General features: G+C 48.7%; 1 protein-coding gene across 2 annotated transcripts in view; it reads right to left on the bottom strand.

Moving 5' to 3' along the window:
• Positions 1-13,381, bottom strand: part of TEX9 (testis expressed 9) — a 180,467-nt gene that overhangs the window by 132,415 nt on the left and 34,671 nt on the right. For both annotated transcript variants that reach the window (XM_030189045.1, XM_030189039.1), the window contains one exon: positions 1,309-1,385. In XM_030189045.1, the coding sequence (XP_030044905.1) occupies positions 1,309-1,385 (77 nt within the window). The remainder of the gene's footprint in view (positions 1-1,308; positions 1,386-13,381) is intronic.

The raw sequence follows: 13,381 nt of genomic DNA on the forward strand, positions 1-13,381 counted from the left end.
TTCCTTCTTCTGCTGCGCTGGTTCAAAGGGTTGCTGGCAGCGTGTAAGAATCACTGCTGCTGGGAGATGCAAAGCCGCCAAGAGACAGAGCCGGGTCTAGGGCACGGCTGCCACAGCTGCCGCCGCCGCCCTGCCTCCCACCCATTCAGGATGCCGCCACAGCCACCCACTCCCCCCCACTCAAGCAGCTGCCACCACCTGCCCTCCTTACCTTCCTGCATCTGCTACTCCCTCGATGTGTCACTCTCCTGCTCCTGTGTTCTCGAACCCGGGTTATCACATTAATGCATTCACCCAGTGTGACAAAACAGTGGGTTTCTGTGCCTATGAACTGTATTATTTTGCCGATGATATGTGTTTCTCCTGTTTGGCCAGCAGATGGTGATTGTCTTTTTTTTTTCCTGCCTGTGAGGTAATTCGTTAGTCTCAGTTTGGAAGCAGAGGGAGAAAGACCTCTCTACTGAGACCATGTGATCAATTATATTCTGTAACTTGTCAGCAGCTACATTTCCTATACTTCCCAGGCACTATTCACGTAGTGATAAAAGTTTTAGCTAGTTTTATAATTAATCCTATTTCAATTACCTGTTATTGTGTACTATTTTTCCCATCTGTTTTATAGTTCACTGTTCAATATTTTTATGAAAATTAACATAATTGTTTATTCGCTCTGCTTGTCTGGACTAAGAATCCTGGTGGTTTGTGTCTTTGGGTGCTTTCTGGGAACTGTGGGACCCCTGGGAGTGTGGCCCCAGAGTCCTAGAAATCACAGGAGAATAATTTGAGAGCGGGAGACTTGCCCAGAGGCAGCTGGGACCCAGTAGGTGGGAGGAGGGTTCTAGTGTACAGCATAAGTGGCAGGTGTAGGTGGACCTGAGCTATGCTGGGGACAGACCCTCCAGGTGGCCGCAGGGTTAGCCCCAGGCAGGTGACTAGGCGTTTTGTCACACCCGGGTCCCAACACACAGGAGCAGGAGAGACAGATCCCAGGTGTCAGACTTCCCTTGGAGGATGGGCCTGGGGAATCTTGCCCCCCCCCCACGCCCCTGTAGAGATGCATCATATGCAGTGAGACTTCTCAAAAGCTTCTAGAATAAACTGAATTGAAGAAGCTTTCCCATGTCAGCCTCTGTTGAATGATGCATTTATCTGTCACAACTTGCTATCCTGTTTGTCCTTGGAGAAAAAAAAATCAATTATCTTTATCTGCCTTTATAAACTACTGGATAATAACTGGAATAGTATGTGATATTTTACATATTCAGGTTTTTTTTGTATCATCATTGATTTTTGCTGTGTATAGTTTACCTCAGACTTTCATCTTCATCATCATAAAGTTTATGATGCATTGAAACCGGCTGTGACAGTATCTCCTGTTGCTCTCGCTTTAACAAAAGAAATCTTTGTTTTAAAATACGAGTACACATTTTTTCATCAACATGTCTTAGCAAAGCCCTTCAGGTAATCATCATGTCACAAAATATGAAGGATCCATATTAACTTCTCCCCCATAACAATCTGCCTCTCATATTTAAGTTAGTGGCAAGTAATTCCATGGCTAGAGGAGAGTCCGTAGGAAAAAAAAACAGTCATGTAACAACCAGTAGCCATACATAAAGTAAAGTTACTCACCTGTAGCAGGTGTTCTCCAAGGATAGCAGGCCAAGTATTCTCACATCTGGTTGATGTTATCCAACAGAGCCTGATGCGGACGATGCCTAGCGTATACAGCTACTAGAAAATTCTAGAAGTCCCACTGCGCATGTGCGGATGCATTCCCATCTGATACACAAGCACAGGTTCCCCAGTAGGATAATATAGCTGAGGGGAAGTGGTATGTGAGAATACTTGGCCTGCTGTCCTCAGAGAAGACCTGCTACAGGTGAGTAACTTCACTTTCTCCGAGTACAAGCAGGCCAATGGCATTCTCACATCTGGGAATCCCTAGCCATCAGGCTCACTAAAAACAACGCCAGGACAATAAGGACTCGAAACTTCAAGGCCTTGAAGTCAACCAGCCTTAAACTATATACAAAGTAGTTGTGAAGGTACAGCCTGGAACATAACAAAACTGGGCCTAAGAGGGTGGAGTTGGATTCTAGACACCAAACAAATTTTGCAAGACTGTCTGACCAAAGCAGCTATTATGTCAGGTATCCTGCTCAAGGCAGTAATGAGATGTGAATGTGTTGAACAAAGACCACATTGCAGCTTTGCAAATCTTCTCGATGGAGGCTGAACTATGGGCTTTAGTCCGCTCCAGATAGAAGGCTAAGACTCACTTGCAGTAGTATATAGTACATTTTTGCCATGATGGGCATGTGGTTTTGAAAAAATTGTTGGCAGAACAATTGACTGGTTGATGGAACTCTGACTCTACCTTAGGAAAGGGTGTGTGAAGAACTACTCTGTTGTGATGAAACTTAATGTAAGGTAGATCAGCTGCTAGCTCACTGACTCTGCGAGCTGAAGTGACCGCCACCAAAAATACAACCTTCCAGGTCAGATGCTTCAGGGCTCAAAAGGAGCTTTCATCAGCTGAGTGAGGACAAAGTTGAGATCCTATGACACAGTGGGAGGTTTGATGGGGTTTGTCAACAAACCTCTCATGAATCAAACAACTAGAGGCTGTACGGAGATGATACCTCCTACATGCCCATTGTACAAGGAACGCAGACACTAGAAAGTTTAATTGAGAAAATGATACCCAATAACAAAATAACATTAGCTACAACTAAGGAGACGACTACAATAACCCTCGATGTGTGCGCTTACACCACGTGTGGTGAACATCCTGTGCAGCAATATCTGTCAGCTTTTGAGATATACCTGTGTCCCTTCTCCACATGTGGAAGTTGGGCAGAAGTATGGTGGTACACAGGTACATGGGTTCCCTATTCAGGTCAAGAGATTCCAGAACTCAAGAAGAGTATTTCCATTATGAAACCGCGAGTGTTTACCAATTGTCCAATGACCAGGTGCAATCAAGTGGCTATCACTTTCAGAGGAGTAACTTCTGTTACGTACAGAACCTATTCCTTGGGGATAGATGCCACAGGCAGGGATCCTATTGGCACATTTCAGATTATTCCCCCTCCCCAACCTGAAAGAAACCCCTTAATGCCAACCAAGATCCCAGAAGAAAAGATTCCCTACCAGGTTGTACAGATTAACAATTCCAAAGACTTAGTTGCACTAGAAACTGGGTTTGGAGATACTAATTTGTGGCTCGAATGGGCCCACTATACTACAGCGAGTTTGAATGTTTCTAACTGTTATTTCTGCGCCCATGCAAGGGCAGAGCCTACAGTAGTCCCTTTCCCATTAGATCTTTATAATGATCCAGAGGGTTTTTGGTGTATGTTAGAGCTATTGCAGGTAAAATAAGAAATTAATCAGTCTTGTCAACATCTTGACAAACATCATCCTTACCTGCCCCCTCGGCTGAGGGTACCACCCGCATTCAGAATTCCAGACTCTGCCACAAGGTATCATACATGTCTGGACCGACATGCAGTTAACAACCCACGTTTTTTGGGAAATTTGACCAATTGTAATACCACCCTAGGAAAAGGGGCCCTGCGAGGTCTGAACCTCACAGACTTTTCACAGGCTAGAGCAGATGTATGGTGGTATTGTGGAACCCACACCATCCACCATACACTTCACAGAAGTTGGACAGGCAGATGTGCCTTAGTCAAATTGGTAATTCCAATAGTCATAGCATCTTTGATTCCTCCTCATAGCAGCTCTTCCTCAAGAGTGAAGAGACATGCAATGCCTGGATCTTTTGATGATCGGGTCTATATAGATGTAATTGGAGTTCCAAGAGGGGTCCCTGATGAGTTCAAAGCCAGAAACCAGATAGCTGCAGGATTCGAATCTGCCTTCTTTTGGTGGGCGACCATCAACAAGAACGTAGATTGGATTAACTACATATATTACAATCAGCAGAGATTTGTGAATTATACCAGAGATGCGGTTCAAGGTATTGCAGCGCAGTTAGACGCCACTAGCAGAATGACGCTTGAAAATAGAAAATTGACCAATTGTTAGCGGCAGACGGCGGCGTGTGCCGCAAAACAGGTACACAGTGTTGCACCTTTATCCCCAACAACACTGCCCCAGATGGGTCAATCACCAGAGCTTTGAAAGGCCTTACCTCGCTGTCAGAGGAATTGGCTGAGAACTCAGGTGTTGATACATCCTGGACTGGTTGGATGGATAAAGCATTTGGTAAATGAAAGACATTTATCATTTCTGCAGCCACCACCATTATCATAGTGGTTGCTATTTTTGTATTAGTAGGATGCTGCTTAATCCCGTGTGCTAGAGGCTTAGTAGAACGCTTAATTGAAACTGCCATAACCAAGAAAGCAGCAGCAGGACAATATGTCCTGTACGAAAATCTCCTTCCCAACACCACAGGAGATAATACTTTAGACTATCTCCCCATGAGATGGACCAATCGCTATGCAAATGTTAGAGAAGCTGCAGAGGTACCTGCAACTATATAATAGATTAAGAGCACATAGGATTGCAAGAAAATGATATAATGCTTTATAAGATGATGTGATCAATAATCAATATGACTATGTAATCAATGCAAACGTATAATTAGCATATAATCAGTATATAACCAAAGAATTGATGATTGTTAGCAATATATATACATACATACGTAAAAGTATGATTAAACCTGCATATTAATAGGTTGAAAGATATTATCTTTGTAATCATAGTGTGTTACTTAATCGCAGATATGGGTAAGCCCCAAGAAGGGTTAGAATAACACAGAGATGGTGTCTATGTTGTCACCTGGATTCCAAAATCTTTGTCATACCAGCTTTCAATCAGACTCTCTAATTAGATAGTTTTACAGGATACCTTCTGGAATGGATGGTACCATGGTAAGATAACCCTGGTGTCACCCTATGAGATAGGGTGAAGAGGGGAATGTTAATATGTGTCCCAGCTTGAGACCCATCCACTGGAATAGTGGCGGGCCGATTTACATAGCTTAAATTGCAGAAAAGCACTGACTGGGCCTGAAAAATCTGAAAATCTGATGATGGCCTTGTAGCTGAGCGCCTGCAGAAGCAGGGCTGCTTGGTAAGCCTTATTAGAATTTAGTGTGACATTCAAAAGCAGTGTAAAAGCCAAGATCAAGGAATTAATGGCTAAAATCCTAAAAAGTTTGGTTCAGAAAATGGAGTCTGCTGCAGTTAAGATGGCACCCAGAATCACAAGATATAAAACTGATCTCTCCATATTAGGAAAGATGTTTACAAGACAGGAAACTGTCGTTATTAAGAAATTTCAAGGGGGGGGGGAAGAGGGAGCAGGTGGGCACCTGACCTGCGGTTAAGTATGATTCACAGAAGAAAAAAAAAAGAAAAAAAGTGTCTCTCCATTGAATTGTATGGGCAGCAAATACTATATAAGAAATGTAAATCTGAGATAAATTTGGAGTCCTTCCCCAACGCCAGTCAGACGGCGAAGCTACGGTCGGTTGGACTAAGAATCTGACTGATGTGTGTACCAGCTTGAAGTTTCAATTGGTGAGAATAAAGACTATTTCTATCACAACATTCTCTAGTCTTTGTGTCAACTTTTCTGTTTCCTTTAACACTCTTATACAAGTGGTGTTCACATAAGTAGATTATCTTTTAAACTCCAGTACATTATGTGGGAGAATAGATGGCCAAAGATTCACCTAGACCCCAGAAACCAGAAAGCCGAGGTCCTGGGGCTTAGATTTGGACTGCGCCTTCTGCCACCCCCTCTGCACCTCCGTGCCAAAATGCGGTCCTCAGAGACCCACACTTCACCCCCATGGGAATGGGTTGTCTGGATGCTCAGATTCCCCATGGGAAAGGGCTGTCCGGAGGTATAGAGGGGGGACCTTTTTAGCACCTCACACCAGACGGTAAACCTTCTCCATTTAAAAGAATAACACCTCTAAGAGGAATCTTTCCTGGAAGCAAGCAAGATTTTGGAGACACCTTCAGGCAGATTCAAGGATTGAAATTCTATGCTTTCAACATCCAGGCCATGAAGGCCAGGGACTAAAGGTTGGGATGCAGAAGGGACCCCTTGTTCTGCATTATGAAGGTCGGAAAACACTCCAATCTCCACAGTTCTTCAGAGGACAATTCCAGAAGAAGTGTGAACAAGATCTGCCTCGGCTAGTAAGGGATGATGAGGATCACAGCTCTTCGATCTTGCTTGAGTTTCTGCAGTCTTCTCTATGAGAGGTATCTAAGGATAGAAAACACAAAGGCAGGAAAGTCCCTCTATGTCAAGAAAACAAAGCAAGCAGGCGTAGAGGCTGACCAAAGGACGATTGCTAATACAGAGGGACCCGACACAAAATGCCTACATCAGGGGTCTTGTAACAATTCCTCAGAAAGCACTATGTTTTTAAAGACAGTCAAGAGGTGCCAACTCAAGGAACTGTAGTGCGACCAAAATAGGCAAACGGTATACGCAGAAAACCAAACACTGTGGCCCCAATAGGGTCTAATCATTGTCGGGCCAGCAGTGTTTGGTTTTCTGCTTATGAGTTTTGGCTATTTTGGTCACACTACAGTCCCTTGAGTGGGCATCTCTTGACTGTCTTAAAAACTAGAGTGTTTTCCAAGGAATTGTTACAAGACCCCTGATGTAGGCGTTCTGTGATGCTGAAACACGGACAGTGTCGGGTCCCTCTGTATTAGCAACAATAAAGTACTTCTTCACATTATCTCCAGTGGTGGATTCACCCTTTGGTCAGCCTCTACTCCTGCTTCTAGGTATCTAAGGATATGCATTGTTCACATAGTACAGTGCAACCTGATTGTTAGATTGAATGAGAACAATTTGGTTCTGTAGCTGATCTCTGAAAGCCTTTAGAGCATTCCAAATAGCCCATAGCTCCAGGAGGTTGATGTTAAAATCTACATGTGTGCACCATTTCAAGTTGGATGCATCCACTGTCAACACCTTCTGAGGAGGTGGAATTTGGAATGGGAGTCCCACAGTCAAATTTGACCAAATTCTCCACAACAGGAGGGAATAAACCAGCTCTGAAGGAACCTGGATGACATCCGCTAGGTTCTCAGCAGATTGAGACCCACTGACTGGAAGGGGATGGACCAGGGCCCCATCATTGGGAAGCTCTGGACACTGGCTGTGCTCTAGGTCCTGAGCATGCGGTACAGTGTTCACCACGTAAAAGCTGTGGTTTCGGAGTAAAATGAGGCTTCTGGAAGGAACCAACACAGCCAGGGCAGTAGCACCTTGTCTCTCTGAACCGAGTGCGGGACATTCCTGCCCTCAAGACCTAGGCTTATCTTCCAGGAGGCGCTGATCCTTGGAGTCCCCCAGCGCTTTCAAAATCTTTTCCAGATCTTCGCCCAAAAGAAGCATCCCTGGAAAGGAAGCCTTGACAGATGGGATTTGGAAGCTACTCCACCACCCAATGCCAAAACCATATCCAACGGCATGCTGTGACTGTGAGGGTAAACCCCTTTGGCAGAGGCTCGCAAAAAATCATAAAGAAGATCTGCCAGGTAAGCAAGCCCGGATTCAAGTGCCGGTAAAAAACTAACAAGCTCCTCCATTGAAGAAGCTTTCTGAACCCTCGACAGGCACGCACGAGCCGCATAGGATCCGCACACCAAAGCTTGAAGGCTAAGCACTGCCACCTCAAAGGAAAGCTTAAGGGAAGACTCCAGATTACAGTCCTATGGGTCCTTACCTCCCTCTTGCTGACCTATAAGTGCATTCACTCTGCAGCCCCTCACTACCTCTCCACCCTCATCTCTCCCTACACTCCTTCCCTAGAACTCCGTTCACTAGGCAAATCTCTCCTAATTGCACCCTTCTCCTCCATCGCTAACTCCAGACTCCGCTCCTTCTATCTCGCCGCACCTTATGCCTGGAATAGGCTTCCTGAGCCATTACATCTAGCTCCATCCCTGGCTGCCTTCAAATCCGGGCTAAAGGCCTACCTGTTTGATGCTGCTTTCATCTCCTGACTTGTAACTTTTATCTTATCCTTATGTGTCCTTCCCTTATCTTTTTTGGTCCTGTCTGTTTGTCCTGATTTAGATTGTAAGCTCTTTTGAGCAGGGACTGTCTTCTTCATGTTCAATTGTAAAGCGCTGCGTACAACTGGTAGCGCTATAGAAGTGATTTATAGTAGATTTATAGTAGAGTGGTCTTTTGGTGACCACTGCAATCAAAGAATCAACTGTGGGGAGTCTGAGGGATTCCAAGTCCATCGCTGGAAGCGAATAAAGGCGTCCCATAGCCCGCGCCACCTTGAGACCACTGCCCGGTGTGTCCCATTGGGTTGAAATGAGGACTTTCATAGCCTCATGAATGTGAAAGGATTTGGCTGGGCATTTAGTACCCAACATGATAGAGGGAGACGGAGTAGAAGCAGAAGAGGCTTCCAGTGAGAAAATATTCAACATCTCCAGTGCCCGGACAATAAGTGTGGGAAGTTCCTCCCTGCGGAACAGCCATGCCGCAGAGGGGTCATTAATTTCCTCCGCCAAGTCTATGGACCCTGAGGGAGATCCCTCAGGAAAAAGTGCCTCTTCTGCATCTAAAGCATCTTCTAGTTCCAGAAAATCCACACTGGGGCACTTAGGCATAAGAGACTGAGAAGAAGAAGGTCCGGTCTGAGAAAGAAAAGTAGAAGTTTGAGACCGGCCAGCGCATTTTAACATGAAGGCTTTGTGCATTAAAAGCACAAATTCTGGGGAAAAGGGATTAGATGCAGCTCCCGAGGCACTTGCAGCGTCAGCTCCCAGGTGAAATCTGCCCACTCTGAAGAGAGGTCAGAGGGCAGCTGTCCCGGCGCAACGTGTGGGACTGAATGCGGGAGAACAGAGAAAATGGCACCCGCTGATGCGTGCCGCAACAAGGACCCCAAAATGCCCGCCAAAACATACCCCTGAGTTACCCCACCGTCGCCTGACTGCAGGGAGCCCGTGGTGCGCTGTTTGTCTATTGTGCTCTGCTGAATGCAGCTTTCACATTCCCCAGGCGCTGCTCTCTGGCTCCCACACCAGGAGCAGCATTTCACAGCTTCTGAGGGAGCCGACATCCAAGAGGCAGGAGAGAAGCTGCTGGCTGTCTCAACACATAAGGGCACCCAGCCCAGAGGAGATGGAGGGGGCAATGGAGGGAGGAAAGGAGGGGCCTGGCATCACCAGGTATACATCAAATATCCCCACAGAAAGACCTCAACCCCTATCCAGGCTCAACTGGACCCAAAGGGAACTCCAAGAGCCGGATCAATCCAGCTGCACAGTTATGATCCTCCACCTACCCGACAGGGTATGATACATACCTGTAGCAGTTGTTCTCCGAGGACAGCAGGCTGATTGTTCTCACGACTGGGTGACGTCCGCGGCAGCCCCCACCAACCGGAAAGAAGCTTCGCGGGACGGTCGGCACGCAGGGCACGCCCACCGCGCATGCGCGGCAGTCTTCCCGCCCGTGCGCGACCGCTCCCGCCAGTTGAATGACTAGCAAAAAGATGAAACACACAACTCCAAAGGGGAGGAGGGAGGGTAGGTGAGAACAATCAGCCTGCTGTCCTCGGAGAACAACTGCTACAGGTATGTATCATACCCTTTCTCCGAGGACAAGCAGGCTGCTTGTTCTCACGACTGGGGTATCCCTAGCTCTCAGGCTCACTCAAAACAAGAACCCAGGTCAATTGAACCTCGCAACGGCGAGGGTACAACAGAAATTGACCTACGAAGAACAACTAACTGAGAGTGCAGCCTGACCAGAATAAATTCGGGTCCTGGAGGGTGGAGTTGGATTTACACCCCAAACAGATTCTGCAGCACCGACTGCCCGAACCGACTGTCGCGTCGGGTATCCTGCTGGAGGCAGTAATGAGATGTGAATGTGTGGACAGATGACCACGTCGCAGCTTTGCAAATTTCTTCAATAGTGGCTGACTTCAGGTGGGCCACTGACGCTGCCATGGCTCTAACACTATGAGCCGTGACAGGACCCTCAAGAGCCAGCCCAGCCTGGGCGTAAGTGAAGGAAACGCAATCTGCTAGCCAATTGGAGATGGTGCGTTTCCCGACAGCGACCCCTAGCCTGTTAGGGTCGAAAGAAATAAACAATTAGGCGGACTGTCTGTTGGGCTGTGTCCGCTCCAAGTAGAAGGCCAATGCTCTCTTGCAGTCCAATGTGTGCAACTGACGTTCAGCAGGGCGGGTATGCGGCCTGGGGAAGAATGTTGGCAAGACAATTGACTGGTTAAGATGGAACTCCGACACCACCTTCGGCAGGAACTTTGGGTGGGTGCGGAGCACTACTCTGTTGTGATGAAATTTGGTATATGGAGCATGAGCTACTAGGGCTTGAAGCTCACTGACCCTACGAGCTGAAGTAACTGCCACCAAGAAAATGACCTTCCAGGTCAAGTACTTCAGATGGCAGGTATTCAGTGGCTCAAAAGGAGGTTTCATCAGCTGGGTGAGGACGACGTTGAGATCCCATGACACAGTAGGAGGCTTGATAGGGGGCTTTGACAAAAGCAAGCCTCTCATGAATCGAACGACTAAAGGCTCTCCAGAGATGGCTTTACCTTCCACACGATAATGGTAAGCACTAATCGCACTAAGGTGATTCCTTACTGAGTTGGTCTTGAGGCCAGACTCTGATAAGTGCAGAAGGTATTCAAGCAGGTTCTGTGCAGGGCAAGAACGAGGTTCTAGGGCCCTGCTCTCACACCACACGACAAACCTCCTCCACTTGAAAAAGTAACTCTTTTTAGTGGAATCCTTCCTAGAGGCAAGCAAGACCCGGGAGACACCCTCAGACAGACCCAACGCAGTGAAGTCTACGCCCTCAACATCCAGGCCGTGAGAGCCAGGGACTGAAGGTTGGGGTGCAGCAACGCTCCGTCGTTCTGCGAGATGAGAGTCGGAAAACACTCCAATCTCCACGGTTCCTCGGAGGACAACTCCAGAAGAAGAGGGAACCAGATCTGACGGGGCCAAAAAGGCGCTATCAGAATCATGGTGCCGCGGTCTTGCTTGAGCTTCAGTAAGGTCTTCCCCACCAAAGGTATGGGAGGATAAGCATACAGGAGGCCGGTCCCCCAATGGAGGAGAAAGGCATCCGACGCTAGCCTGCCGTGTGCCTGAAGTCTGGAACAGAACAGAGGCAGCTTGTGGTTGGTCTGAGAGGCGAAAAGGTCCACCGAGGGGGTGCCCCACACTCGGAAGATCTTGCGTACCACTCTGGCATGGAGCGACCACTCGTGCGGTTGCATGACTCTGCTCAGTCTGTCGGCCAGACTGTTGTTTACGCCTGCCAGGTACGTGGCTTGGAGGAGCATGCCGAACCGACACGCCCAACGCCACATCCCGACGGCCTCCTGGCACAGGGGGCGAGATCCGGTGCCCCCCTGCTTGTTGACGTAATACATTGCAACCTGATTGTCTGTCCGAATTTGGATAATTTGGCAGGACAGCCGATCTCTGAAAGCCTTCAGTGCGTTCCAGATCGCTCGGAGCTCCAGGAGGTTGATCTGCAGACCCTTTTCCTGGAGGGACCACAGACCCTGGGTGTGAAGCCCATCGACATGGGCTCCCCACCCCAGGCGAGATGCATCCGTCGTCAGCACTTTCGTGGGCTGCGGAATTTGGAATGGACGTCCCAGGGTCAAATTGGTCCGTATGGTCCACCAGAGCAGTGAAGTGCGGCAACTGGTGGAGAGGCGGATGACATCTTCTAGATTCCCGGTGGCTTGGAACCACTGGGAAGCTAGGGTCCATTGAGCAGATCTCATGTGAAGACGAGCCATGGGAGTCACATGAACTGTGGAGGCCATATGACCCAGAAGTCTCAACATCTGCCGAGCTGTGATCTGCTGAGACGCTCTGGTCTGTGAAGCAAGGGCCAAGAGATTGGTGGCCCTCGCTGCGGGAAGGTAGGCCTGAGCCGTCTGGGAATTCAGCAGCGCTCCTATGAATTCCAGAGACTGAGTTGGCTGGAGATGGGACTTTGGGTAATTTATCACAAACCCCAGCAGCTCCAGAAGTTGAATAGTGCACTGCATGGACCGGAGGGCTCCTGCCTCCGAGGTGTTCTTGACCAGCCAATCGTCGAGGTATGGGAACACGTGCACTCCCAGCTTGCGTAGGTAGGCCGCTACCACCACGAGGCATTTAGTAAACACTCGTGGGGCAGAGGCGAGCCCAAATGGCAGCACACAATACTGAAAGTGGCGTGCGCCCAGGCGGAATCTGAGATACTGTCTGTGAGCTGGCAGTATCGGTATGTGAGTATATGCGTCCTTTAAATCCAGGGAACATAGCCAATCGTTTTTCTGAATCATTGGCAGAAGGGTGCCCAAGGAAAGCATCCTGAACTTTTCTTTGACCAGGAATTTGTTCAGGCCTCTCAGGTCTAGGATGGGACGCATCCCCCCTGTTTTCTTTTCCACAAGGAAGTACCTGGAATAGAATCCCTGCCCTTCCTGCCCGGGTGGTACGGGCTCGACCGCATTGGCGCTGAGAAGGGCGGAGAGTTCCTCTGCAAGTACCTGCTTGTGATGGGAGCTGAAAGACTGAGCTCCCGGAGGACAATTTGGAGGCAGGGAGGCCAAATTCAGGGCGTATCCGCACCGCACTATTTGGAGAACCCACTGGTCGGAGGTTATGAGAGGCCACCTTTGGTGAAAAAATTTTAACCTCCCTCCGACCGGCAGATCGTCCGGTACGGACACTTGTAGGGCGGCTATGTTCCCGTGGATCCAGTCAAAAGCCCGTCCCCGGCTTTTGCTGTGGAGGCGCAGGGGGCTCCTTAGGCGCACGCTGTTGACGAGAACGAGCGCGCTGGGGCTGTCCCTGTGCCTGACGAGGCCTTCGGGCCGGCTGGTTGTACCTACGCTTTGCAAAAGAATAGGGTGCAGCCTGCCGTGCCCGGGAAAAACGCCCACCCGTGGGGGCGGATGCTGAAGGCGCCCGGTGGGAGAGCTTGTCGAGAGCAGTTTCCCGCTGATGCAGTTGGTCCACCATCTGCTCGACCTTCTCACCGAAAATGTTATCCCCCCGGCAAGGGACGTCGGCCAGTCTCTGCTGGGTGCGGTTGTCCAGGTCAGAGGCGCGCAGCCATGAGAGCCTGCGCATCACTATACCTTGGGCCGCAGCACGAGATGCCACGTCACAGGTGTCAAAAATACCCCTGGACAGGAACTTTCTGCATGCCTTCAGCTGCCTGACCACCTCCTGATAAGGCCTGGACTGCTCCGGCGGGAGCTTATCGACCAGGTCCGCCAGCTGTTGCACATTGGTCCGCATGTGGATGCTCATATAGAGCAGGTATGACTGGATGCGGGTCACGAGCATGG

Source organism: Microcaecilia unicolor, chromosome 1 (assembly GCF_901765095.1).
Source record: "Microcaecilia unicolor chromosome 1, aMicUni1.1, whole genome shotgun sequence".
Taxonomy (NCBI): Eukaryota; Metazoa; Chordata; class Amphibia; order Gymnophiona; family Siphonopidae; genus Microcaecilia; species Microcaecilia unicolor.